At 40.4% G+C, this 26,628-nt stretch overlaps 1 protein-coding gene across 1 annotated transcript; it reads left to right on the plus strand.

Moving 5' to 3' along the window:
- The first annotated feature begins 2,750 nt into the window (after window positions 1-2,750).
- Window positions 2,751-26,615, plus strand: ints6 (integrator complex subunit 6). The gene is made up of 18 exons (XM_071480620.1): window positions 2,751-3,205; window positions 3,328-3,405; window positions 3,991-4,140; window positions 9,056-9,145; window positions 10,760-10,943; window positions 14,368-14,493; window positions 14,843-14,994; window positions 15,805-15,957; window positions 17,581-17,713; window positions 17,858-17,952; window positions 18,047-18,157; window positions 18,994-19,209; window positions 19,587-19,713; window positions 19,897-20,039; window positions 20,145-20,331; window positions 21,841-22,212; window positions 23,537-23,630; window positions 24,735-26,615. Exons 1-18 carry the CDS (start codon window positions 3,095-3,097, stop codon window positions 24,826-24,828), a joined length of 2,616 nt encoding a protein of 871 aa, XP_071336721.1. The 5' UTR covers window positions 2,751-3,094; the 3' UTR covers window positions 24,829-26,615.
- The last annotated feature ends 13 nt before the right edge of the window (window positions 26,616-26,628 follow it).

The following is a 26,628-nucleotide window of genomic DNA, read 5'->3' on the forward strand; positions in this document are numbered from 1 at the left end:
TAAGTTAGGTGCTTTTATATTGAAGTCACACAACCTGAAGTCTGAAGATTAGTTTTGGTAACTTCATAATTATTCACAAAGGCACCAGAGCTAGTAATCAAGTCTCTGTGGCAACAAGGCAACACATTTCCCGTTATGACTTTCATAATAAAACCCAATTGACAATCCTGTAATCATGATTTGTTAACGTTTTTGAACCAAGCAAAGGATTATTTTATAACAAATAGTTTATACATTTAATCTATGTATGTGATTAGGTGTTGTGTATTATCACCAACAAAAGCACAACATTTTGACACATGAAACCACTTCAAGTATGTCTTGTAGGTTGTTTACAAAAAGTCGTGAAACACGAGAACAATCATTTCCTGTCCCATTTTCTCTGGACTTCAGAATAAAGGTCTAAAAGTTGTAAGGTAAGAAAAAGTATAATGTCAATTTGAGGTCTTTTAAGGTGAAACGTTTTGGAGCAACAAAAGCAGACCCTAGTAATAAAGAAAGTTAAACAACTATTTAAAAAAATGAAACATAATAAAGGATGACAATTTAGAAAATCTATATCTTTTCTAAATTCAACAAGAGAAAAATGAAAACATAAAAAATACAAAATTATAGAAAAGAAATTATAGGATTATATTATATTATACATATCTTGTAGTTGTAATGTAAATGTTTTCTCTAATATGTAAAAGTAATGCCACAATGCAAAAACTACCCCATTACATGTAAAAGTCATTCATTTAGGTTTAAATTTCAAACTTAGATTTTTTTTATTCCGTCCACAAGTTGCATATTATTGGCAAAAATACTTGCTGTATCAGTGAATAAAGTGCATGATGTAAAACAGCTCATTCCAGGGGTTATGTTCTCGTTATTATATCACTGATTATTGTTAGTGAATTGCTGATGTTACTTTAACACGTAAGCAGCATTTTGCTGTAGCTGTTCAAGGTGGAGTGTTGACTGCTTTAACCTATAATCTATAACCTCATACATCAAATAAGATATGCATTTGTTTTGTATGAAAAATCTTAATCTGTGAAATAATTGAAGTAGAGTAAAAAGACTTTTTTTCCAATATACTGTCAGAGTAGCACAATACACAATCTTTTAGTACCTTAAGTAAAATATTTGATTATTCAATTAGTTGATTGAATAGAAAAATGACCAGAGACTATTTCTAGAATGGTGTAGCCTAATCATTGTAGCTAGTCAGTTTAAAGCAAAATTGCCAAATATTTGCAAGTCAAAGGCTCTCAAATGTGAATATTTTATGCATTTGTACATGGTAGGCTACCAAACACAATCTTTGGGCTTTGGAGTGTTGCTCAGACAGAACAAGACATCTCAAAGATTGAGTTGTTGGAAATTCTTACAGGCATTTTTCACTATTTTCACATTTTATGTACAAAACAATTAATCAAGAAGATAATGGACGGATTCATTTGACATTGAAAATAATCCATAGTGTCAGACTAAAAATTTGGGCTATTTGGCTACTGTACTTTCCCCTACTGACTCTCAAAGCATAACATATGGTTCACTCTGACAATAAATGCCCATACAGCTGGTGCACTGTTTTACCCTCTAGAGCCAATTCACCGTCCACGAGTGATTTTATTCTGAAAAACGTGTTAGTGACACACCGGAAAAAGAACTGTTGTGTGTGTCTTTCTCCAGAGAACTCTTGTCAAACAAGAGGCAATAGACCTTCCTCCTCTTTTCGATCACTAGCCGCCGGATGGTTTCCTCTTATTTTTGCGGAAGTGATGATATTTTCCAAGGAGCGACATTATGTAAATTTTATTGCACAATCGTGCACGTCTGGCCGAGTGTCCTGTGGCATTAAGACTGGACTCAAATCGGTCAGGGTGTTGTGAAGCCTGTTGGAGATCGATTGAAATCATTCTGAAGTGTGTAGTGAAACAGTTGAAACATATTTATCTCATATAATTACAGATTATGTTTGTGCAGGAATCAACATCAGAAGTCTGCCCACTACTTTAATAAAATGCCACTTATTAAATCTCTTGTTAGAGTGATGGTTTCCATCTCTTTGCTTCACCTCACACGGGGGAGAGGAAGGCAGAGTAAAGCCATCTTCAGGCTGCAGGGTGTGTGAGTGCGTGCGCGCATGTCAGTCCCTTGCAGCGACTGTTCAGCTAAACCTGTTTTCCCTCCGATCCTGGCCGGGATGGCTGGCTTTATTTGGTCATCTCATGAAAAAACCAAGTGCCCTAGTGCCAGCGAATAGTTTCTCTGTGCCCTGAGAGTACCGCTTAGTTAATGTTTCACTGTTTTTTGTTTTTTTGTTTTTTTTTCTTGTTGTTGATATTGTCTGTCTTTGCCTTCAGTTTTCTCTCTATAGTCTTCAAGGGTTGTCTCACAGTAGCCCACGCCCGTTCTGAGGATGAAGTAAATGTTGATTATGTAATCAGCTCTCACAGCGGACACTGGTCCGTTCCTAAATGATATGCACTCAAACAACTGCGGTAATGCTCCAAAAAGGCGTGCGTCGCCATATATGTTGTATTCTTTAACACAAAACGCATGTACAGAATATTTTCCTTGCATTCCTGCCTCTCGGGCTGGCAAGCATGCGCATTAGACGCTCAGCTCTGGCCTTATTTGGATATGGTAATGAGCGGTTTCAGGCAGCCAATGAGAAGCGAGCGATCGCACATGTGACGGTGAAACACCGCTTGGGGGGCGGGGCCAGGAGCGGAGCTTAGGTTAAAAGCGGTGGACAAGAGACAGCGCATTCAGTGTAGGGAGAAGCAGGGACTCTCTGTGAGGGGGAACTTTGTTACTATGAAACTTAGGAATATTTGCAAAATATTGTAAAAATTATCAAAATCCCTCGTGAATCAATAACCTGCCCCCAGGGTTTGAGTTTTTTAGTTTAGTTTGCCCGGAAAGGGCTTCTACACTCACTATTCTTACACTTTTTTGAAAGAATGTGTGAGACAGACAGTTAGCCAGCTAGCTAGCTAGCTGAGAGGTGATACAGGCGGCAGGAGAACAAAAGATTTTTTTGCGTTTTGACCGGTTGTACTGACACCAAGTCCATGCAGAACGTGTCATTACCATCACAATGCCCGTTTTACTTTTTCTGATAGACACGTCCGCTTCAATGAACCAGCGCACCCATCTGGGCACTACCTATCTGGACATAGCAAAAGGCGCTGTTGAGACTTTTATGAAGGTACTGTAACCACGGGACACATTAATGCTGGGAGATCCCAGATCATCGTTGTGCTGTTGCAAAGCTCGCCTGTCAAACCTGATCTCTCGGTAACCGTAAATAATTCTCTACTATTTCCACAGCTCAGAGGGAGAGATCCGGCGAGCCGAGGGGACCGGTATATGTTGGTAAATTTTGAAGACGTTCCCTTCGGGATAAAGGTAGAGTTTGTTTTCGGGTCATGTCCAGCTTTACATTGCGCAGATTGACTGTCCTTCCATCGCTCCACCACGTTGTGATCACTACATCAATTGTGTAGAGAAAATCTTCAGGAGGAGCTTTCATACCCCTTTTAAAACATGGCCGACATTTTGTTTCAATGTGAGCAGCAAGGAACTCTGGGTGTTATTTATACAGCGAGGTGATATCTTTTCGGGAGGGGGGTGGGGGAGGAGGAGGATGAGGGGAGGCGGGTGACAGACTAGCCTACTTTAATTGTTTAGACTAAATTGTCACGGCGCACATGGCGACTTTGCTGCTCTGTAAGTTATGACCCCGGCCCGGCGGCATTGGCCTGCTAGAAGCAGATCAAGGTCTTGGCTGCTGTGCTGTCAAGTTGTTGGCTGGGGCAAAGAGAGAGGAAGCGACCTATGTTTACAAGTGTTTATCAGTCCAGACTCACAATAAAAACACTGAAGTTAACCCCTGACTTATGTAGAAGTTGTCTGATGTTCACAACAGTGGGGTTGCTGTCTAGCTTCCTGCATGTTATTAACCAGCTGTTTTGTTTTTGTTTTGTTTTCAAGGCTGGATGGAAAGAGAGCCATGCCACATTCATGACAGAGCTGAGGAACCTCCAAGCAACTGGACTCACAACTATTGGCCAGTCCTTGAGGACCGCTTTTGATTTACTCAATCTCAATAGATTAGTGACTGGGATAGACAACTATGGACAGGTATGTAGCACTGAAGAGGACAGAGAGGAGATCAGGTTTAGACAGTGTTATGACAAGGTGCTGTATGCCCCTCTCCACAGACCCCCTTCACCCACCCCCTTCCCCTATCCCCAGTCTTACAAGCATCAACCACCTGCAAACTGTGACCCCACACACTTTCAGTCACGTGCTCAAGACACAAACATAACAGCAACAAGTACAAAAAAAAGGAACAACTTATTGTCAGTAACCGTTGTTGATTTCACCATTGAGCTGGTGTCTCGTTCGTTTGTGCTCTTTAAAGTCTCGGATGCTAATATTTTTAGCTGTTTTAGAGATTTAAGCCGTATATTAGCTTTGAAATACCAAGGCCCAGAACTGTATGATATATTTAAATTTTAAAATGAGAATTTCTTGCAGCCTTAGTGGCATAAACAGTTAATGAGGTCTTTACAGATTGATCGCACTTGAGATGATATTTTATCAGGTACACCCAGCTAAAACTAATGCACTCTAATGCAACATATCTGCTTTAAATCCTACTTTTTTATTAGGGTTGTAATAATAAGTTTAGTTGAAATGGTTTTTGGGAAATGTTTCAACTTTATGGTCAGTTTTGAAGGTCGTATTGCGTTATACAGAGACGTGATTAATCTTACGTCATTATCATAAATATGGTGGACAAGGTATTTAAAACACCTCCTCATCAGTACAACTTTCAAAATGACCATGAAGTTGACTCAGCACTTCCCCATGTTAGTTTAAACACAAACTGAGGATTAAAACCTTTATGAAGGTGGGATTTATTTCATGACTGTTGAATTAGATTATTATTTTAAACCAGATGGATCCAATAAACTGTCACCTAATGTAGTTTCTAGCTTGCTAGAGGCAATTTAAAGTGTTTATATGACAATTTAAGGCCGTCTGTGCTTTGATAAGCATATTCTCAAGCTTTTTTTTCTTTTTACACATTTTACTGTTTTACTTGTGCTGAGATTTGGACAGTTTAAAGTGGGACTGGTTTATTTTTCCTTCCAGCTTAAAGTCATTGAATTATTTAAATATGATATTCACAAGGTCATGAATATTGGGTTATTATGTGCTTTAAACTGGACTATTCTGAGGTTATTTTCCTTCTATTGCACAACTCGGTTTTAATTTGTGAATTTGAAACAAGTCTCACCTCCAGCTGCACAGCAGAGTGGGCCTGATTCACAGCTGGAAGCCTTCAACAAATATTCCTTGAGCCCACAAAGTCTGTAACTAATTCAGTGTTGCTGGTCCAATTCCAAGAAGTGCCGCCTAATGACATCACCAGTTTAGTCTCTGTGGTCGAATTTCCAGTTTAGGGAGGTAGTTGTTGAAAGTGAAGCTATTGTGGATACAATCCTGTGTCTTCACAATAGATAGAAATGGTGAGATTGTGCAGTTTGAGTGCTGTTCACGACAGTCTTCTTTCGTCATGCTACTTACTGTGTAGTGTGACACAAAATGACCAATCTTGATTTAGTCTCATTAAAAAGAAGAAAAAACGACAGAAAAGGGCTTGCAGGAAATGTAACGCATCATCCTGTAAGATTTTCTTGTCCTCTGTGCCAGTGTTTGAACATGAGATGCAGTTTTCTGCCAGGGAAAGAGAAGAGTCATTATTAATGTAAGTGTAAAAGTCTAGTCCATACCCAGTTTGACTGCTAGGAGAGTCTGCACACTGATACAGAATCTGGATGTCTCTTTCCCAGTGTGGAGGTAAGTCAGGAGGATGGGAGCAATAATGAATGTTTAACTAGCATTTCCTTAGTAACCATCCAGGATAATGCATACATGCAGCATACATAATGCATGTCAGACACTCTTGGTGAGTTTCAATGTCAAATATCAACTCTGCTGTTGGGCTGGCAGATATGACATTTGACGCACACATGTCTTTAAACACAAACAGAACATGCAGAGGTCAAGGTTACTGTGTCCTGCACTGGTTACTACTGACCTCTAATGACAGGTTGATTTGACAATGATTATAGTTTAATAAGCAGTTCTCTCTCTCCTCTGCCTTCTCACAACTGGCAGAAGATCAATGTCAGAATAGAGGGCACACTCCCCCCTGTCCACAGTTTCAGTCTGACGTCATAATCATACTGTAATTACTAGTGTGTGTATATATATATATCACAAAAGAAGTGTTATAGTGACCATTGTTAAATGGCTGCGGCTCACAATTGTTTTAATTATTGATTAGTCTGGCTTTATTTTTTAAAAACTGATTAATCGTGAAATGTTCAAAGAGAATAGGAAATGTCGTCTTTTGTCCAGCCATCAGTCCAAAACCCAAAGATGTTTACTTTATGATCTAAACAGAGGAATAAAGCAGTAAATCCTCACATTTGGTAAACTGGATCTAATTAATGTTTGACATTTTTGCTTGATAAATGAGATAATATTTTTGAGAATAATTGTCACTCTATTGAAGAATTGATTAATTGACTAATTGTTTTAGCACAGCATTAGTGCACCACACCTCCTGTGAGCTGTTGTTGTATTTTACTTTTTTTGTTTCCGTTAAGTGACGCCTAACTGGTTTGCCAGGAAGGATTTTTTAAGGGGAGTGGAGCAAATGCGCTTCTGCATAAAAATAATTTAGTTTATGAACAGACAGTGTGGTCAAGTGTTTGAGAGCAAGAGCCACGTTTACACTAAAATTGATATTAAGTTTATTAGAGCGGCCCTTGGTGTGCAGATGATGTTCGTGATGAACTTAATCTCCTCTGAACTCTGTCATGTTCAAGTTTACGAGAGGCGAAGCTGTCGGACTGAACCTTTTTTTAAGGTGCAGTTCTTTTCTTTGAGGAGTCAAAACTGACAAAGGTTTCATCAGCGCTGTGATGACTGCAAACACTTTCTGTCATATGTTTTTCAATCTCAGTTTGCTTCAGCAGCCGTAAATCAAAGCCAAACATAAGCGATGCAGTACCTCGAGTTTCGCTGGCATCGTATTTGAAGTGTCCTGTATAATAACTCAGTATCGTCCCCTTGTCCCTTTCATTTTAATTCATAAAGAAAAGTCAACTTAGATTTTTCACTGTCACGTTCCTAAGTGCTGAAGGTGCAAGATGTTCAGTGGGTGGAGAGCTAGAGAGGGAGAACACAAAGAGGAGTAAGCCTATGGGGGAGTTAATATTGCCCTGGAGTGCTTCTCTCTACAGTAACAAAGAGCCCTCCAGGTTGCCAGGCATCTGAGATGACTCTCCCTTGGGAGATGGAAGACGTGTATGGAGGAAGACAGGAATCCTAACAGTGATCACGGTTTCATTAAGAGAGGAATGAAGGAGGACAAGAAAGGATGAGGGAGAGGAAATGATTTGACCGGTCATGTTTGGCCATCAGTTCACATGTCAGCGGGGGTGGTAAACAAAGCTCTAATGGATCTCCATCAGTCTGCCATTGTGATAGCAGACCAGAGATGCTGCTGCATCAGATGGACTTGGCTATAGCTGACTGTATTGACAAGTTCAGGCTGCAGTTAATGATTTCTTTACTCTTAATTTCTTTATTGATTAATGATTTGATCATAGTATAATGAATCAATTAATTATATGGTTTGAAACATGGCAGAAAATTATGAAAAAAAAAAGCCCAATTCCGGTTTCCTGAAGCCCAAGGTGATGTCAAATTAATAGCTTGATTTGTCTGTTGAATAACCCAAAATTTAAAGTTCTTCAGTTTAATATCAAGCAAGATAAATAAGCATATTTCCACATTTAGTAGTTAAAACCAGCAAACGTTTGGCGTTTTTGCTTAAAACATAAGATATCAATCATTTATCAAAGTAGTTTGTGATAATTTTTCTGCACACTGACTTATTTGCTAACTGACTAATTGTTTCGGCTCTACACATGACACTGTAGTGGACAAGATGACAGGAAGAGAGCTGGCTGATTCTGTATTGTCAGTGTGGACGGATGCAATGACCCAAAATCTCATTTTCATGGCTGTTTTTTTGAACCCTGTTATGCACTCACATGCATAGCAGCAGTAAAGGCTGAGTGAGCTGATGTGACATGGATGAAATCATCACTCGTCTGGCAAGTTAGCCTCATCTCCTGCTCATTAGCATGCTAAGAAAGTGCCTGATATCATAAAGGGATTTTTGGGAGCCATGAAAAAAAAAATCCAGGTTGTCATGGATACCTACAGCACCACGGACCTATGTAGTATCCTGCCCTGTTTACACTGGGCTGTTTGTGTTACTGGACAAATCTATCATTCAGTGGAAACCGCAGCCTACAGGTAGAGTTCAAACTGAGCGGGTCTAGATCCATTAATAATTGCACCGCTGTCAGAACTGGATGGCCTTTATGAAGTCCATATGACTTGGTGAGTCGGTGAGGGCCAGCGCGCTGACCGTTTGCTGACAGGGCTCGTCGGGCTGTGTTGAGGTTAACTCGCCACATTTTTCTGTGCCTCTGGAGATGCCACAGGGCTGATGTATAGTGATAAATGCAGTGCTGCTCCAGTTTGATTTTATCAGTGTGGAGTGTGCTGATGTCGTGAAATATTGTGGGGTCTAGTGGAAAGGAGGTTTCATATAGATCCTCAGGTAATGTACTCTGCCATCTTGGAGGATAGAGTGAACGTATACTGCAGATAAACACTGACACTGGCATTAAAGATGGTACTTTTCCTGTTTCTATTTATTAGCCCCTAGAGTTAAGGTTCTCTCTTTCACACACCCACTCACTTAAAATAGATCCCCTGTGTAAGTTATCTGTGTAATGATAGGTTAAATGTGCTCATTTGTGCCTCAGATGTTTAAGTGCCATAAATATACAGGTGCTAAATTCCAGTGTGAATTTTGCTCTTGGCTTCTATAAATGGACTTAACTCTTTAATTTGACGCTCTGCTTTTATCTTCATGTATTTTTTTTTCTCTTTGCAGGGAAGGAATCCCTTTTTCCTCGAACCCGCCATCATAATCGCCATCAGCGACGGCAACAAGTTGACAAGCAGCGGCGGAGTCCAAGATGAGGTCAGCCAACATCTCCACAGAGACGAGGGGTCCCAGCCAATCAGGAGTGTTTCCTGCTTGATTGGGTGACAACTCAAAGAGCCTGTCTGATCCCACATTGTTCACTTTAACACAAGCACCAAACCCTTTCCTACTGTGTCACTGAGACTAAAGTTTGATTCACAGAGCCACTTCCATTAATGTTGAAATCAGAATCACTGACTATGAAGCAACAGCGTCATATCTTACCTCCATACTGTAAGATACCACTTAGTTAGTTATCTCTGCCTGAAATTAATTATATATTGGCCAGTTTTAGCTTTTGAGTCACAACAGGATTTGGGCTGCAACTCACTTGTTTTCTTGATTAATTAATCGATTGCTCTGTAAAGTGTCAGAAAAATAGTTAAACTGCCTCTTGCAATGTCTCAAAGCCCAAGTTGATACATTGTTGTGTCTTGGTTTATGTGACCAACAGTCAAAAATGCAAAAATCTTCAAATTTCCCTCACAGAAGCCAAAAAACAGCACATATTCACATTTAAGAAGCCACAACCAGTGAATTCTTGGCATTTTTTTTCCAGATGAACCCAAACAATTGCATATTGTAAAAAGGCTAATTGTAGTTTCCCAGAGCCCAGTGTGATGTTTTCAAATTGATTTTTTGTACAGTAAAACCTAAATATATTCAATTCAGCAGTTATTATATAGACAGTCAATCAGCAACTTTTGCTTGATAAATTACCTGAACAATTGATACAATGGTACATCTACAAAGGTCAGTCGTGATCATGTAATTTTGCCTTTGAAAGACTGCAACCACGTTGATGCCTCTGTGGTCTGCGAGTCAGATTAAAGCTGTCCTCTCAGTGACTCAGTAACTCACTCTACCTCAGATTATTTATTTATTTCTACTCTTCACTCTGTAATTTGTCATCTCCTCTCGCATCCTCTAGCATCCATGTTGAATATTTGTGACACTCTTCCGTGTTGAGGTGGAGAGAACTCCATTAAGCCATGTAGTCAGTATTGTTGCTTTGGAAGTAAAACTCAAGTCAGACACATGCAATTAAATCCTCAATTCCGCAGCCTCAGTCTAATTTATGGCTCCTGTGATAATTCCAGGCTGTGCCTGGTCAGACTGGGCACAGGTGACGTTTGATGGGGACAGTTGACTTAAATTGCAGCTCTTCTGAGAGTTATTTAAGAGTCTGGCCTGCCTAAGAAATGTCTGAAAAGAAAATGTCTAGAAACAAAATTGTGGAGCCTCGTACTATGACAGGAAGGGCGCTGACATTTTCAGTTTGCTGTGGGAGCCTGCTTACATGTCTTTGAACTGTTTGTTGTTGTTGCTCATGAAATTTTATATGGTAATAGCAATATGATTTGCATATAGCAAACCGTCTGCATGCTGAAATGAAAATGGTTGATGTAAAAGATTACCAAATGGAAATAACAGAATTTTGCAGTCAATTAAAAACATGATAAATTAAAGTACTTCATCAAAATTTCCATAAAAATATTGCTCATCAATTTTCAAAATTGCCCCATCAATCTAAAACAAGCTTTGCCACTAAAGAGAAAACTACCTTTTTCTGCCATTAACACTGCCATTGTCTCCTCCTCCACTGCCCAGCTCCATCTGCCTCTGACCACCCCGCTGCCGGGTAGTGAGTTGACCAAGGAGCCCTTCCGCTGGGACCAGCGTCTCTTCGCTCTGGTGCTGCGGATCCCCGGCAATGCTTCGGTGGAGCCCGAACCCCTCGGAGGCGTCCCGCCTGATGATTCTCCCATCACTCCCATGTGTGAGGTCACTGGAGGTAGGCAGACTGCTGGTGTTTGGTTAAATATGTGTTTTTGTTCGGTGTATCGATTGAAGGGGCACTTCACCAATTGAATCTTCAAGTCACTGAACTTATGAGTTTTCGCTCAGCCTGTGAAAATGGATGTATAATGTCTTCTGTAGCTCTGTCAGATCTGAGAAAACATCCAGGTCAGGGTTAGATTTTGTACTTCAGACATTTCACATTATAAACAGGGTGAATGGAGTTTGAAAAAAGTTTGTTAAAAGTCACTGGACTTGTAACTGGGTGCTTTTTGAAAAAAGAAAAAGTGTCTAAAGGGACTGAAAAGTCTGTTAAAGGTGCAAAGTTGTCAACTCTACCTGTTGGCACCAAATCCTTTTGAAGGATCAACAACCAATGGAGAAACTCCAGCACTTATCAGAATGACCAATGGTGTGACTTCATGACTCAGTCACGCAGCTTTCAGCTGACCAATGGTGTAACTTGATAGTGTAACCTTTGCATTTATACGACTGGCACCGTTACTGCTACCCAGCCAATAATACTATAAATAATACTACAATAATTGAGAAAAACAATTCACTACATATTTAGATTCAGAGTCCATGCAGTGTTTATAATTTATTAATAAAGTAGATGCACTTGTAACATACAAGAGACATAAAGGTAGAAACTACATAGTCATTCTTAGCTTCTTTTTCAAGCTGTGTTATACGGACAAATGTTGCTGTTTTTGTTTTGTTTGTTTTGTCTTCCGGATTTATATCAATGAGGGTGAGGTAAATAACAGAAACACCTCTCTGTTCAATGCAGTACAGTTCAACAGCACCACAAACTACATCTTCCAAAATGATCATAGTATTTATTCAACACATCTGAAACAGTTTCAATTAAAAACTGAACATTAAAGGAGGACTTGTTGCAGGACTGTTGTATAAAACTGACTTAATTTAACTAGGTCTATCTAATAACCTGCCAACAGAGTGTAGATGCCATTATAATCTTATTTTGGAAAAACATCATAGTGGTATTCCTCTTGGGAGTGACACGGGCCTAATTTCTACAACAGAGCCCCTGTGGAACATGCTGGGACAAGCTCAAAGTATTTATAACACGAGATCAAAATAGCTATTTGTTAAATGCATTCTGTAGCACAGCTGATGAATCATCTCTGTCAATACACAAACAAGGGAGAATGAGTCTTTTTTTTTTTTTTTTTAAGGAAAAAAAACTTGATGATAGAGATAAAGATCGCCCCGACAACTATTCTGTTTTAAAATCAGCGAGGGACAGCCCGGAGCTCTTGTCTTGCTCAACATTCAGAGTGACTTGTGTTTACAAGTTTGCTAAAGGGAGCTGAACAACCCAGTACAAGCACAGCATAGTCTTGTTTTAACCACGTGGAAACTCTGCTGGAGCTGTTGTGGAGGGGTTAAGCGCTTTGCTCAAGTGCACTTCAGCAGTAAATATTGACTAAGGTTAGAAAGACCAGATTTTCCCACCTGGTCCAGGATTGGAACTGCTCTGTCCCACTCACAGGCCCATTACATACTTTGAGGCCAATGATTTTGATCTGTAATCCCCCTGGCTGCAAAAAAAAAAAAAAACTCTGGCTGCCTACCTACCAGTTCTAAAGAAAATCCACTAATAGAAGTAGACTTTTATCCTTCCTGTCTTCAGTCCTCATGCTGCCTGGTTGTGGAAGCAGCTGGCAGGAGGAACAGACTAGAATGATGCTGATGGCAGGTTAAGATTAACGCACATTGAACAGAGCACACCAAAGCCTGTGTAGCAGTCAGTGGTGCTGAATGCAGAACATGACACAGCTCCATTGTCACCGACGGTCTACAGTACATGCTGCCTGTCCATTACTGCTGATGGCAGACCTGACACAAAGCCACGGCCTTTTGAAATGAGTGAGTGAATGGGTGCATAACAAGGTCACTAGAGGTGAAGTTGGAGGCAGCAAATTACCAGAAGGCAGAATTAGACTAATCAGTTGTAGCTTTATAAGACAGAGTCTGATTCATGGTCTACATTCGTGTGACCTTTACTGTCGTGTGACTGATGCTGTGATGAATAAACCTAAGCAGATTCATGGCTCTAGAGCTACATCTCATGCAAATGTACCTTTTTTGCATCTACTGTGTAAAGACTGATACAACCCCATAGAGATAAGCACGCTGTTAAGTAGAGAGAGCTTGAAACTGCACCTTACGTACAGTATAGTCAGACGCTGCCGAGTTTTAAATGAAACTAAGAGCACTCTACATTTAAATAGTATCATGTGCTTTCATCCAGCAGTATTGTCAGGATGAGTGGTGCATTCGTACTTGTTTGGACACGTTTGACTTCGACAGCTGGCACCATTTAGAATCTGGTTTGAAGTTGGTAAAGCACCTGGATTCGTTAAGCTTTGAGTCACGGATCCTTTTTCTTCTCTCACAAGAAAAGCATCATGCAATAATCAAAATAATAGGATTAATAAATGAAAACTGGAAAATAAATGTGGGCCAAAGTGTCTCTTTTGAGTCCATAAGTAAAACTAGTTATCATATATTCTACTCTTCTTGTGCACACTGTCATGACTCGGTCTCCACAATGGAGACATTTTTCTCATTGCGCAGCCCTTCTTGCAACATTTTATGACAATTAACCACAGTCTACACATAACTTTTAATTAGGGCTGAACAATTAATTGAAATATTACTAATATCATAATTTCAATATCTGCCAAAATAATTGCTTTATGAATTTTTTTTTTTTTGCATATTTTGCAGCCCTACTGAAAAGATCAATCTTGGGATAGTAGAAATCAGTGCCTGATCATTCACCTGAATAGCAATCAGTACAGGTTACATGTAATTGCACTGGCTACATGTCACATGAAAGGGGTTGCTCATTGTGATTAAAAAAAAAAAAAAAAATTAGAATTATCACCCATCTCTGTAGTTCCCTTCAGCGATGTGGAGCCTTTCAGCCTCTTTTAGCTCATTATTCTGTTTTTATGGCTCATAAAGCACAGTGACTCATTCTTAACTCTACTGCTGTGACAGCAAACAAGCTGTGATAAATCCACTGAGCAGTACCTGCCCAGCATCAGACAGCAGACAGACATGAGATGGAGACTAGCAGGAGAAGAAAGTGGAACATTTAGCAGCTAATGAGCCAGATATTTCTCTCAGGTGTTGGCAGAGCTAAAAAGAGAATGAATATTAGATTAACACTCATTAGCAAATTTGTCTCAAATTAATGCAGCTTTAAAACTGATGAACACTAAACAAAAACAGATTTGAAAGGAGCCAGATTTGGCTAGTGAACACAATACTTAATTCACGTTCAATAAAAAAAACTATTGAAGTCCAACCCTGCAACACTGTGTTGAACTTATTCATATTTATACTTTATACTTATATGCATGTGTGACTGTGTGTTGCAGGACGTTCCTACAGCGTGTTCTCTCAGCGCATGTTGAATCAGTGTCTGGAGTCTCTGGTGCAGAAAATTCAGAGTGGAGTGGTGATAAACTTTGAGAAGACGGGCCCTGACCCTCCTCCACTAGAGGGTAAGAGACGCCTCTGTTTGTCTTAATGAAATTTATTCCTGACTTTATTTCTTAAAGACCATGTTGACAACTGCTGCACTGCATCTGTGTGATTAGTGGAGAAGCTTTTTGCTGTCTCCCACTCACTGTTTCTTTTTAATCCTCTTTGAGCTTCTCTTTGCTGTTGTTCATAAACAGCTGGTGGATGTCACTGTTGAAACCTCCACCTTCGTATTCTTAGTGCCTACGCACTGTTTCAGTTTATCAAAACCATTTTGTTTTTGTCACATCTCACAAACACCCTCTTGTCTGAGCTGTTGTTTGGCTGTTTTACCTGAAAAGTAATCCTCCCCTGTCTGTTCCTGTACAGACGCTCCAGCTGAGGCGGTGAAGTCGGGTCCACAGCCTTGGCATTGCTGTCACAAACTGATCTATGTACGACCCAACCCTAAAACCGGTGTTCCCATTGGTCACTGGCCCATCCCTGAGGCCTTCTGGCCGGACCAGAACTCCCCCACGCTGGTAAGAAAGTAGAATATTTGTATGGTTTGACCATGCACCTTTACCTTGTAAGGCTTTGCATCCATATCTTGGACATTTAACTGACACCGTTTCTCATTACCCAGAACAACAGCAGAATAATCCTGGAGAAATTTAGAAAATATTATTTTTATTCTTTTTTAAATTTACAAAGAATGGAGCTAAATTTTGTGTCCATACTTAATTATCATGCAATACTGAAAAAGAGGCATACATGGTATGTTTGTGTGTTTACATGGGCACTCAGCATAAAAAAGTGACAGAGTTAAGAGGGAAATAATGAGGGCCATAAACAGAATTACAAAATTCAATTATATGACACAATATAGCAGGTGAAGGTGCAACATATGAATGGACAGGTGGCAGCACATGTTTTATCCACATGTTCCACATTATCATGTGTAAAGATTAAAGACTGATACATTATTTCCAAAGACTGTACAGTTAAGTTGTTCTGCTTTTTAATTTCCTTTTTACATCATAAGGAGAGAACCAAATCAGGAACTAAGCTAATCTAAGAATCTAAGGAGTCCAAACTTCTATGAAAACCTATTTCAAAATAAAGTATTTAAAGTATAGTATTTAAGGATTAGAGTAAAGTATTTAATTGAGGACATTAATCACTGAATGAAATACCAAAACAAATGTTGTAACGCAAAAAATGAATCTCAAGTTCTATCAAAGCAAGCATCTGTTTTATATAAAGTATATTGAAAATGGCAGTATATTGTGATTGGCAGAAACTTAACATGCACTATAACGGTATCTCCCTTTCCCCTGTGCCCCAACCAGCCCCCCCGCTCAGCCCACCCCCACGTTCGTTTCTCCTGTCTGGACGCTGAGCCCATGGTGATAGACAAGGTGCCCTTCGACAAATATGAGCTGGAGCCTTCACCCCTCACACAGTACATTTTAGAGAGGAAGTCCCCGCACACCTGCTGGCAGGTACAGCACCATCACACACACAAAGCTGAAATCCATTATGTTTCTAATTACTAAATTTTCCTCAGTGTCCGGGAATTAAAATGGAATGAGGTAAAGCACAGTGTAACATTATTTTCATTCCAGTTGCCTGGTGGTTCACTGATGAATTAACAGTTACATACATAGATATTAATAGTGACATGATGGATGCAGTGTTGGATTTTTTGCTGTGCTTTGAAGAAAATATGAGGGAAGTCACAGATTTCAGGTTTTCAAACACTGCTTCAAATGTGGGTCCTGTTAGTTTGCAATCCGCTTAGCAGGATCCAGCCTGGACATATTGCTCCTTCTTCTGTAATGTTGTTTGAGGCTGCTCTCTTTAACCTACTCCCTTCAAAGCATTTTGGCTGATGCCCTTTAATCTGGGCCTTCTTATTTAAAACTAAACACTGTAATTTGACATTTCCTGTTAACATGTCCCACCTTTGTAAACGTGTTTGCAGTTGTGATTGAGTTACTTCAGACTTCAGATACTCTCACATGAGGTTTCTATATTTTTATGGATGCCAATGTTTGTTGATGCAAGATAGATAAAAAACAATTCCAATAAAATGAAGTCACATCAAATTAGACTTTGATCCAGAGTGAACACTCTGTACAATGAGTGACTGAATTATCATAAAATTGTGCACAGACAATCATGACCCAGAGGAAAGATCTTAGTGACTTGAGGCATCTGAAGAACTATTGATCAAATTTCCTTCAGCATTCACCTTGACTTTGAGATGAATGCTAAGTGTTAGCATGCTAACATGCCAAATGTTGCTAGGCTAGCTGCATGTAAGTTGTCATGCTAACATGCTAGCATTAGTGTGTTACATATAAACATGTCAGGATGCTCACACACTAAACTTGAGCATGTTAACATCCTACCTGAAGGTGTGTTAATGTGAGGGTGTTGGCACAATGTAGACAAGCGTTCAGCTCAAAGCACAGCCGAGATTTAGTCCATCTTAGATGAACAAAGTGCAGCCAAGGGTAATAAAACGTTTCAGTATAGATCTGAGTCTGGCACCTTGAGTCTGATATGTCCAAACACTGTCACTGCATGGAGGGTAAACTCTTTCCATTAGATATCAGGCTCTTTCCTCTGCTGCCACCTTCAGACCTTTCAACGTTTTTGCCCCACTCGTGGTAAATATTAGACTGAAAATATTCTCCCCACATTTTTCATTTGTTTTCTGGTCTGTAATGCACATTACAGTCTTTAGTCTGCCCTCCATACATGCAGACTCTTTTTACATATAAGACCGTTAACACTTCCCCATTATTATTACAGTAAGAGATTCGCAGTGAGCACAGGCTTTGTTCTACTCAGCCATTTTGCCTGATAGAAGTTAGTTGAGGTGAAAACATCAGCTGACAGGAGGGAGCATTTAAAGTGCGGGGATAGTTTTTATTTTTTGTGATAAGGTGTCCAAGTTATCCACCGGTAATGACATTGATCATCAGTGTAGACGGTGATATCTCAGCCTGAGCTGCAGTCTGAACAGCAGCTCATGGGACCAGCTAACAAAAACATTTGAACCTACATTTCTGCAGCTTGTTTTTGGGGTGACGCTGATTTTTCTACCTGTCTTCCAGGTGTTTGTGTGTAACAGTGCCAAGTACAGCGACCTGGGCCAACCCTTTGGCTACTTAAAGGCCAGCACAGCTCTCAACTGTGTCAACTTGTTTGTGATGCCCTACAACTACCCCGTACTTCTGCCACTTCTGGGTAAGACTGATGGATCTATTTCTCCTTCATCTTCAGTCTGTCTCTCTGTATGTGGACCCGTGGTATCATTTCTCTTAGTGTGTCCATGTATTTCAGAACATTTGTCATTAAACCTTTATTTGTTTTTTTGCTTGCTTTTTGCAGACGACTTAATCAAAGTGCACAAGTTCAAGCCGACCATCAAATGGCGGCAGTCCTTTGAGAACTACCTGAAGACCATGCCTCCATATTATATCGGGGTGAGTGGACTCGGCGTTACTATTCAGCTCTTTAAGTTTTGTTTCCTTTGATTAACACCTTAAAACTGGTCTCATTGTTGCGTTCCTTCCACAGTCTTTGAGGAAAGCTCTGAGAATCATGGGAGCGCCAAACCTGCTGGCCGACAACATGGAGTACGGCCTGAGCTACAGCGTGGTCTCCTACCTGAAGAAGCTCAGTCAGCAGGTTTGTTGTTGGGCTGTTGTGTCTTTTCATGTTTGGGCATGTACAGAAGATCTGTTCTTACTGTATATTGAAAACAAGTACACACCAAGTTGTGTTTGTAGTCTGTCAAATACCAAAAGATTTTTAGTCTTGTTTTCCTCTTTGATCACATGTGTCGTGGTTTATATTGTAAGGTTGTCAATTTGATTCTTTTATTTTGTTTTTGTACAACTCTTGAATTAACACAAAATGAAACATGAATGTATTTAACATGTTTCTCTTGTTTTGATAATTGGAAAAAGTTCCTGGTAAAGAAACTTTATTATTGTAGTGACACCTCTATTGAAAGACCCAACAATAGTGTATATGTTATTAGTTTTTTATCAGTAACACTTCACCGTCACTTAAGAGGGGGCTCTTAAGCAGTGATAAACAGTATATAAATATTTGATAAATTGTTCATAAGACACTGTAATCTAAGTGTAAGCAGCTATTAGGACATTTTAAAGTGTTTATTAATAAACAGTATTTGTCAATTATACATAAGACATATTTTATATTATCACAACTGTGTTTTACTCTATTGTCATTCATTTTCTGTTTACACTCCAGCCCCCACTTACAGGTGCCAACTATAGGAGTAATAGTTATTGACAAATACATTAATAAACACTAATATCTGGTTACAGTTATATTAAAGTGTGTTTCTTTAGTTTTCTGTACTCCTTATAAGGAAAGGATTTAAGGAAAGTGTGACTGTGTTTTTATTGTGTCATACATCAAGTAAGACACTGAATATGACAAAAAGCCTTCCACTGCATTACTTCTCACAACATCTAATTTGTTCATATTTCCAGTCAAAAATCGAGTACGACAGGCTGATCGCCTTGATCGGTAAAAAGCCATCACCAGAGGCCGGCATCAAGGTGCGTTGGCGGGGTGGAGGTATATCTCTGGCCCAGCGCAGGGACTTCATCCAGCAGCTGCAGAGTCTCACAGGAGACGCCCCGACTCTGCCCCTGGAGCTCAACCCCAAAGAGTTTCAAGGCTTTCATCTGGCACTGCTCAACAAGGTCAGATTTTATTTTATTTTTTTATCTAATAAGCAAGAGTTACTTAGTCATGATCACACACATCAACGTTGTCTTTTACTGATGTTTACTGAGCTGTAATTTTGATTTCTAGCTTAATAGTAGTCCCTTGTTCAAATCTTGTTGTTTCTCATTCACGTTCCGCTTAGACTCTCCTTCCTGGCTTTCCATCCATCAATCCTCCTGAGGTGTTTATTGAGATGTTTTATGTAGTCTGAAAGATGGTTGTCTCTTTCAGGCTGTATCCACTCTGTTACAGCCAGTATTTCAGCAGAAAATGACCCACTGTCTTGAAGGGAGGCAGAATTCAAACTCTCGTCACTCACTTCACAGTCCCGTCTGTCTTGTGTCTTTTTCAGGGCCTGAAACCTCAGAGCTTTAGGAATCCCTACGACATCCCTCGCAGCCACCTGCTGGACCAGCTGAGTCGAATGAGGAGAAACCTGCTCAACACCGGCGTCTGTACTCTCAGAGGGCAGGACTCAGGTAAGTCACTGTCTAGCTCTCTCACTTATTTGGTCAAAGTGTGCTCTTTACATCCTGTTAGAAATGATGTAGGGGTGAGAACGTCAACCACTGATTGAAGGTTTCCAGCTGCTGAAGAAGTATCCTTCAGAAAGTGTAGAGCTCTCCCTCCATGTTGGTGAATTTTCCCTGTCTCCTGTCCAGACCAGCTCCACAGCGTGCCGATCGCCCAGATGGGCAACTACCAGGACTTCCTCAAAGCTGCTCCTCAGCCTCTTCGAGACGCAGACCCTGAACAGCCCAAACGCCTGCACACATTCGGCAACCCTTTCAAACTGGACAAGAAGGTTAATCCCACTGACTCATACCAACCACACCCTACCCATGAAACTAACACATGAAGAAACATGTAAATTAATCATTGTACTTTGTCTTCCTCACTTTTCTCTCAGGGCATGATGATCGACGAGGCGGATGAGTTTGTGACCGGTCCTCAGAACAAAGGCAAGAGACCAGGAGACAACAACAACATGCAGGGCGGAGGTCCCAAGAGACGCCGCTGCATGTCGCCTCTGCTGCGTCTGGGCAGAGCTTACACCCCTCCAGTAACACCCCCTGCCAGCCCTCGACCCACAGCCGGTGAGATTTGGATTGAGACTACGACACATGTTATATTTCCAGCTAAAGTGATCATTCTTGGAAACAGTTGCTACATTGTGAAACAAATGTTTCTGTCTCAGTGTAGCTTTAAGAGCTTGAGTGTAGCTTCAGTTCTGACCAAAACATATGAAGGGCTGCACGATATGTGTAAAAAATCATATTGCGATTATTTTGGCAGATACTGTGATATGATTTCAGTTGGAATGATCATTTTTGCATGTCATTTTCAAAAAAAATTTAAAATGATGATGATGCAATTTTTGTTGGGGCTTGTACCAAACAAGCATTTTCCCTTATGTCTAGAGAATATGATTTGTAGGCCGGCACATCTCTGTAGCAACATTTATGGTGCTTACAATGCACAACAATGTTGTGACACATTGGACCTTTATCCAAAAAAATAGCAGCTTCTGTGATTTGGATTTTGTACTTGGCCATATTTGCTATTTTGATTATATTTCAGTTAATTGTGCAGCCCTAAATGTATGTATCCTTGAGGTCTAACAAACACGTTGAATGCATTTCCTTCCTCAAAAAATAATTGTAAAACAGATTTTTTTAACCTGTGTTGTTTGCTAGCAGCTAAACATGGTTATAGTCTTCATCTAATGTGAAACTGTTGGCAGGACTGTGGATTTTGTCACTTGCGTGCTCATTCCTGTGCATGAAGCAAACAAACTGGGGGAGCTCTCGTAAAACATGTTTTGTTTTTTTTTCTACTATTGGTGAGAAACTCCAGGCTGCCTTCTGGAGTTCTCTAGCAGTTTTATGCTGCTCTTCCATGAAGTTGGGGGAAAGTTTAAAAAAGAGAGGATTAGTAATTGAAGCAGCAGAACCAGAGATTTCCTGACTTCTGGTCTCTAAAATTCGATCAAGCTCCAAGAAACACTGGATCCTAAACTTCCCATAATGCAACTTAATAATACCTTTCTGTTATGTGGCGGTCATGTCATATCTGACTTACCATAATTACTAGTTTGTGTGTGATTCAATATAACTGAATCCAGATTTAGTGAATATGATCCTACATTGTCAACACACTGTTTTTGACCTTCACACATCCAGCTCTGCAGTCACAAAGTTGTTCAATGATCTGAACTAACAACATGTGAATCTTTCCCATTTTTAACTTCCATCCTACATGATACAAACACAGCATTAGGCAGTCTGCCCAATAAATGCCCATGTCTTTCAAACTCTCCACTCCAGATTCGTAATGCTGTCTTAGTGTTATAACTGTGTGCTCCCCAAATTCAAATTATTCTCAAACTCGACAAAGCTTCTCCAAAACCATTTTACAACAGTTTCCTTAGGCTGAGTAGTACTCCTCATGAACCCCGCAGGAAGTTGTGTAGAAACTAGTAACACTGGTGTGAGATGTTCTGCGAGATCACACACAGGGTTAAGGCCTCATGTGGATGAGAGTATCACAGAACAAACAAACAGAATGAACACATGGCACCATCTCTTAAATCTCTCCTCTCATAGACATGGACATGAATGACGGAGCACCCGAACCAGACATGATCATCAACCACCTGACTGAGAACCACTATGGCTCAGACAGTAGCTCGGACTCGGAGGCTGATCCCCCCTCAGGGCCCGCCAACCACCAGGAGAACCACACAGCCACAGATCCCCAGGACCTCCGGCACCGGGAGGAAGAGGAGAATGGGCAACCCCGGATGGGCGAGCTGCTGACAGGCAGCGAGGAAGGCATGGAGGTGGTGTTGGTGGAGGACCAGCCGCCTCGCTACCTGTCACCCGCAGCTCTGAAGAAGCACATTCACAACGAGACAATGAAGGTCAATAACGAGCTTAGGGCACTCATCACCAAGGAGATCAGGAAACCTGGCAGGCGTAAGTAGAATAAACATCCCTGTTCCCTGGGGGGCGGACAAAATAAAAAGGAACAACTTATATGTAGAGCTGGGTATTGATAGAAACTCAAACAATACTTTTTTGTTTTGAATGTATTTCTAATTTAACAAAAGAAGATAAAGTTCCCATATAAGATTTATGCTGATCTGAGCACAGAATAAGTAAAGATGACTTCAGATGACATTTGATACCACAGACATTTCAGTCAGTACAAAAAGTATTGAGCTTTAATATGCAGCCTTTCTCACATGTAATTACAGTAACACCCGAAACTCAAAAATTACTACTGATTTGAATCATTGCTGCTTTCAAGAGAAATTCTAAACTCTGATGTTTTTTCTGGGACTGTTGTATTGAATTTCATATCAAAACAAGGTGCCACTGTTTAATGTTGTAATTTATTCACACTGTGTTTCTCAGGTCAAAAAAAGGAACAAAGAAAAAGGGCCACCCTCTGAAGTGTTGTCTCCCTTTTTTGTCAGAAGAAACAACATAAGTGTAGCCTCTTCCCCGGCAAACAAGCTCTGTTTTGACCTGAAACAAAGTTGTTTTTCTCAAAAACTGTGCATTACAAACACAGCAAGCTGATGCTGGATTCCTGTTTTTCATCTTTTAGTTTTCTATATCTGGTAACTAATGTTGGATATTGTGCATGGCAAACATATTAATTATGAATAAACATCCTTTAAGGAGAGAAACTGACAAAGATGAAAGCTCAGTGTTCAGAACAGAGCAGTTGTGTGAGTTGAGAGAAAGTCCACAAAAAAAAATGTATAATTTCTCAACAAATCTTCTTGTTAATTATCAGATGACATATACACTAATATCCTTTTATCTGTGACAAACTAATATCAGCTGGGCTTCCGTCAACAGGGAGAAACTCAATTAGAATAATTTAAAGAATATATTAATTAAGTAATTAATAAGCAGAAATGCTAAAATATTCTGTGGTTAATTCATTTTAATATATCTCTGGGTTTTGGCCTGTTAGCCCCAACAAAACAAATCATTTCAGGACGTCACCTTGGTCTATCGAAGCTTCACATCACAGGTTTTACTACTTTGTCACTGATCAAAGTCTTATCTAATTTAATCAAGGTGAGAATCTATAATAGAAAATGATGATTAGTTGCAATAAGTCACCTTGATAATCAGACATTCTCTGAGAAGAAATGACATTATTGTATGTTATCAGTCATTAATGTTCTATGTTTGAATAGAGAATTGGACCAAGGACTTCAGCTGTTATAGAAACACAGCAAAAATCAAGCAATTAATCCTCATTCATTTCCTTGTGTTTCAGACTATGAGAAGATCTTCCTCCTCCTGAAGCAGATCCAGGGCACTCTGGAGACCCGGCTCATCTTCCTCCAAAACATCATCAAAGAGGCAGCCAGGTAACTAGACTGACTGACTGACTGACTTCATCGATCCTGTGAGGGAAATTGTCACGCTACAGCAGAGGTTAGCAGAGGTTAACAGAATTCTAATTTAAAACCACACCTGCAGAGTTGCAAAGCCAGATGCTGATACATCAGACACAGCAGGACAGTGTGCAGTTTAAAAAAAGGTTGAAATGCAGTAAGAACTGTGCAAAAAGCGCTTCAGTAAAGATATGAAACGTCTCCAGGTTTTGACCCGTGATGGTCCCAGCCTTGCAAATGAGTTTATTGATCGTGCTGGCATATCTGGCCCAGATGCTGCTCCCCCACCACACTCTCCACAGCACAGTGGAGTGCACTGTCTAGCACAGACCGGTAGATCTCCGGCATGTTGCTGCATACACTGAAAGCTCTGAGCTTCCAGATAAAGTAGAGTCTGCTCATAGCCTTCTTGTACACAGTGTCAGTGTTGGTCGTCCAGTCTCCTGTTCAGGCAGACACCCAGGTACTTGTAATGCTCTCCAACCTTCTCACCCATCATGATGATGGGTCTGGTCACAGTTCTCCTCCTCCTGAAGTCAAACACCATCTCCTCAGTTTTGTCCACATACAGGAGCAGATGATGCCTGCTGCCCCACTCCTCAGTGTTAGCTACTCCGATCGTGCCCATCTCTACTAGACCCCACCACTGCAGAGTCATCAGAACATCTGCAGGTGGTGCGATTCAGAGTTACACTTGAAATCTGATGCATACAGTGTGAACAGAAGTGCAGACAGGACAGTCCCCTGTGGCACTGCTGTGTTACTAACCATCACATCAGACAGGGAGCTCCCTAGCCGAACAAACGGGGGCCTATCAGACAGATAGAGATCCAGGAGACAGTGGACCCACTGACACCCACACAGCAGCAGAGGAGTTCAACCTCTGCTGCTGTCATCTCTGTTTCATGTCACTCAGCAGTTCTGTATCCTATGGCTGTATCCTCAGCATTTTGTTCCTTACATAAGAAAATATAATTATAAAAGCATCTAAAATGAAGTATTGATGACTTTTGAAGTCTTAGAAGTTTTTTTAAAATATGAACCATAACATTTGTGTTCTGTTTGTTCTCTGCAAAGGTTCAAGAAACGTGTTCTCATCGAGCAGCTGGAAAACTTCCTCGAGGAGATCCACAACAGATCCAATAACATGAACCACGTGGAGACGCTCTGAGACCGGCTCATTCCCAAACTGAACTTACTGATGATGAACCCAACAACCCTCCACATCCTTCTAACCCCCCACCCCCACCCACCCCCCCACCCAGCCCCCTCAATCCTCCTGTACCTGGTCCCTTTGCGGAGACGACAAGGCAGCATCCAGCTCTCCACCTATCACCTCTTGAGTGGACTCTCTTCATTTAATCAACATTAGTGATGGCCGTGTTGGTTTACACACAGTATAAACTGAAAAGCAGTGTTGACCCTGGATGATGCCAGTGCATTTTTCAGATATGAAAAAGGGGGAGTGGGGAAGCATTTTATTGCTGCAGGTGAAGTGTTTCCCTATGCAATGAGATTTTTGACCTGTAGAACATGTGGGCACGGTTGTTTTCTGATCTGTGAACCCGTCCTCAGGTGTTCCTCTTGATTATTCTCCTCCCCTGATTTGATTGTCTTATTTTTAAGTGACGACTGAGAGTAAATAGTCTCTCAAAGTGGGGGGTAAGGGGAGTAAACGAGGGAGTGCAGGACATTTCTGGAGAGAAACACATGGCAGCCTGCGTCTGGATGTGATGTTCAGCCACGTTTTTCTCTGTGTAGGCAGGGTTCAGGTTGTGTGTACATTTTCAGCCAACTCAGGGTCAGACAGGATCCAGCAGAGACACTCATGAAACACTTTGCTCACCATGCCTTTTCATTTGTTCACGTTCGTTTTCATGTTGGGTCGTTTTTGGTGTTTGTTTGTGGGAGGATGAATCTGTTGTTGTGTGACTGTTGAATTTTACTATCTACACTCCGTAACTGAAGCACTCCGCTGCTTTGAATTTGTCAAACTGTGCTTCATTTCAAATCTTGAATTTGTCAATTTGTGGTTTAGCTACCAGACAATTAATATTACTGAGTAGTAACTTAAGAATGAAACATTTTTGTTCCCCTCTGGTGAAAAATTATCCACAGCTTTCATTACATAGAAATGTTAAACCTAAAAAGTCGGTGTCTTACGCAGTGCAGGTTCTCAGAGAGGGCAACACAGTATAAAGTAAAATCATTATGAATGATGCAACATCATTGGTAACAAATGTTGAAATACAGGGACAAAAAGCTCAGGAACTGACACTAATGCATCATGATCAGCAATAACATTGGCGCTACTTTTATCCCCCAACCCTATTTTAATTTTTGTTTTAGCCTGAAACAGCTGATATGCAACACAAACTGTTGTCCCCTGGAGTGCTGATGAACCAAGGTCTCGTATGCCAGCTTGTCCCAATGTGCTGGTCGCTGCCAAATAACATAACCCGCCCCCCCTGAACTCCCTCTCTCCTCGCCATGAATCTCAAACCAACTTCTTGTCACTTAACCGTGAATGCACTTGTGTAGATTTGAGAATATTTATTTAATGTAATTTAAAGAAAAACTACCTTTGTTGCAGAAGTTTTTTTTTGTTCCAACAATCCTCATATTTTTGTTTGGGCCTGTTCAATTTTCTCAAATATACACAAATAATCTGAATCAAGGTCTAGAGGTCAAGAGTTGATTTCTGATTCAGAGGGCAGCCCTCTTCCGTTCCCTCCCTCCTTGGACAGGGACCAAAATCTGCCATACTTGTCTTTGTTTGTGAAGAGGCCGCTACCAAAAGAGTATTTTGAATACACTGTAAAGATGTAAATAACCCTAGAGTACTATTTAAAGAGAATGTTCAGTGGAAAATGGCCTTTTTGTAAGTATTTCCATGAATAAAGTTTCTATTTTACACTGTGAAGGGCCATGTAAATAAAGTGTTCTGTAAAGATGTGACTCTGTGTTTTTG

This window comes from Trachinotus anak, unplaced genomic scaffold (genome assembly GCF_046630095.1).
Source record: "Trachinotus anak isolate AG129_WGS33_773 ecotype Australia unplaced genomic scaffold, CSIRO_AGI_Tana_v1 ptg000001l, whole genome shotgun sequence".
In the NCBI taxonomy this organism is placed as follows: Eukaryota; Metazoa; Chordata; class Actinopteri; order Carangiformes; family Carangidae; genus Trachinotus; species Trachinotus anak.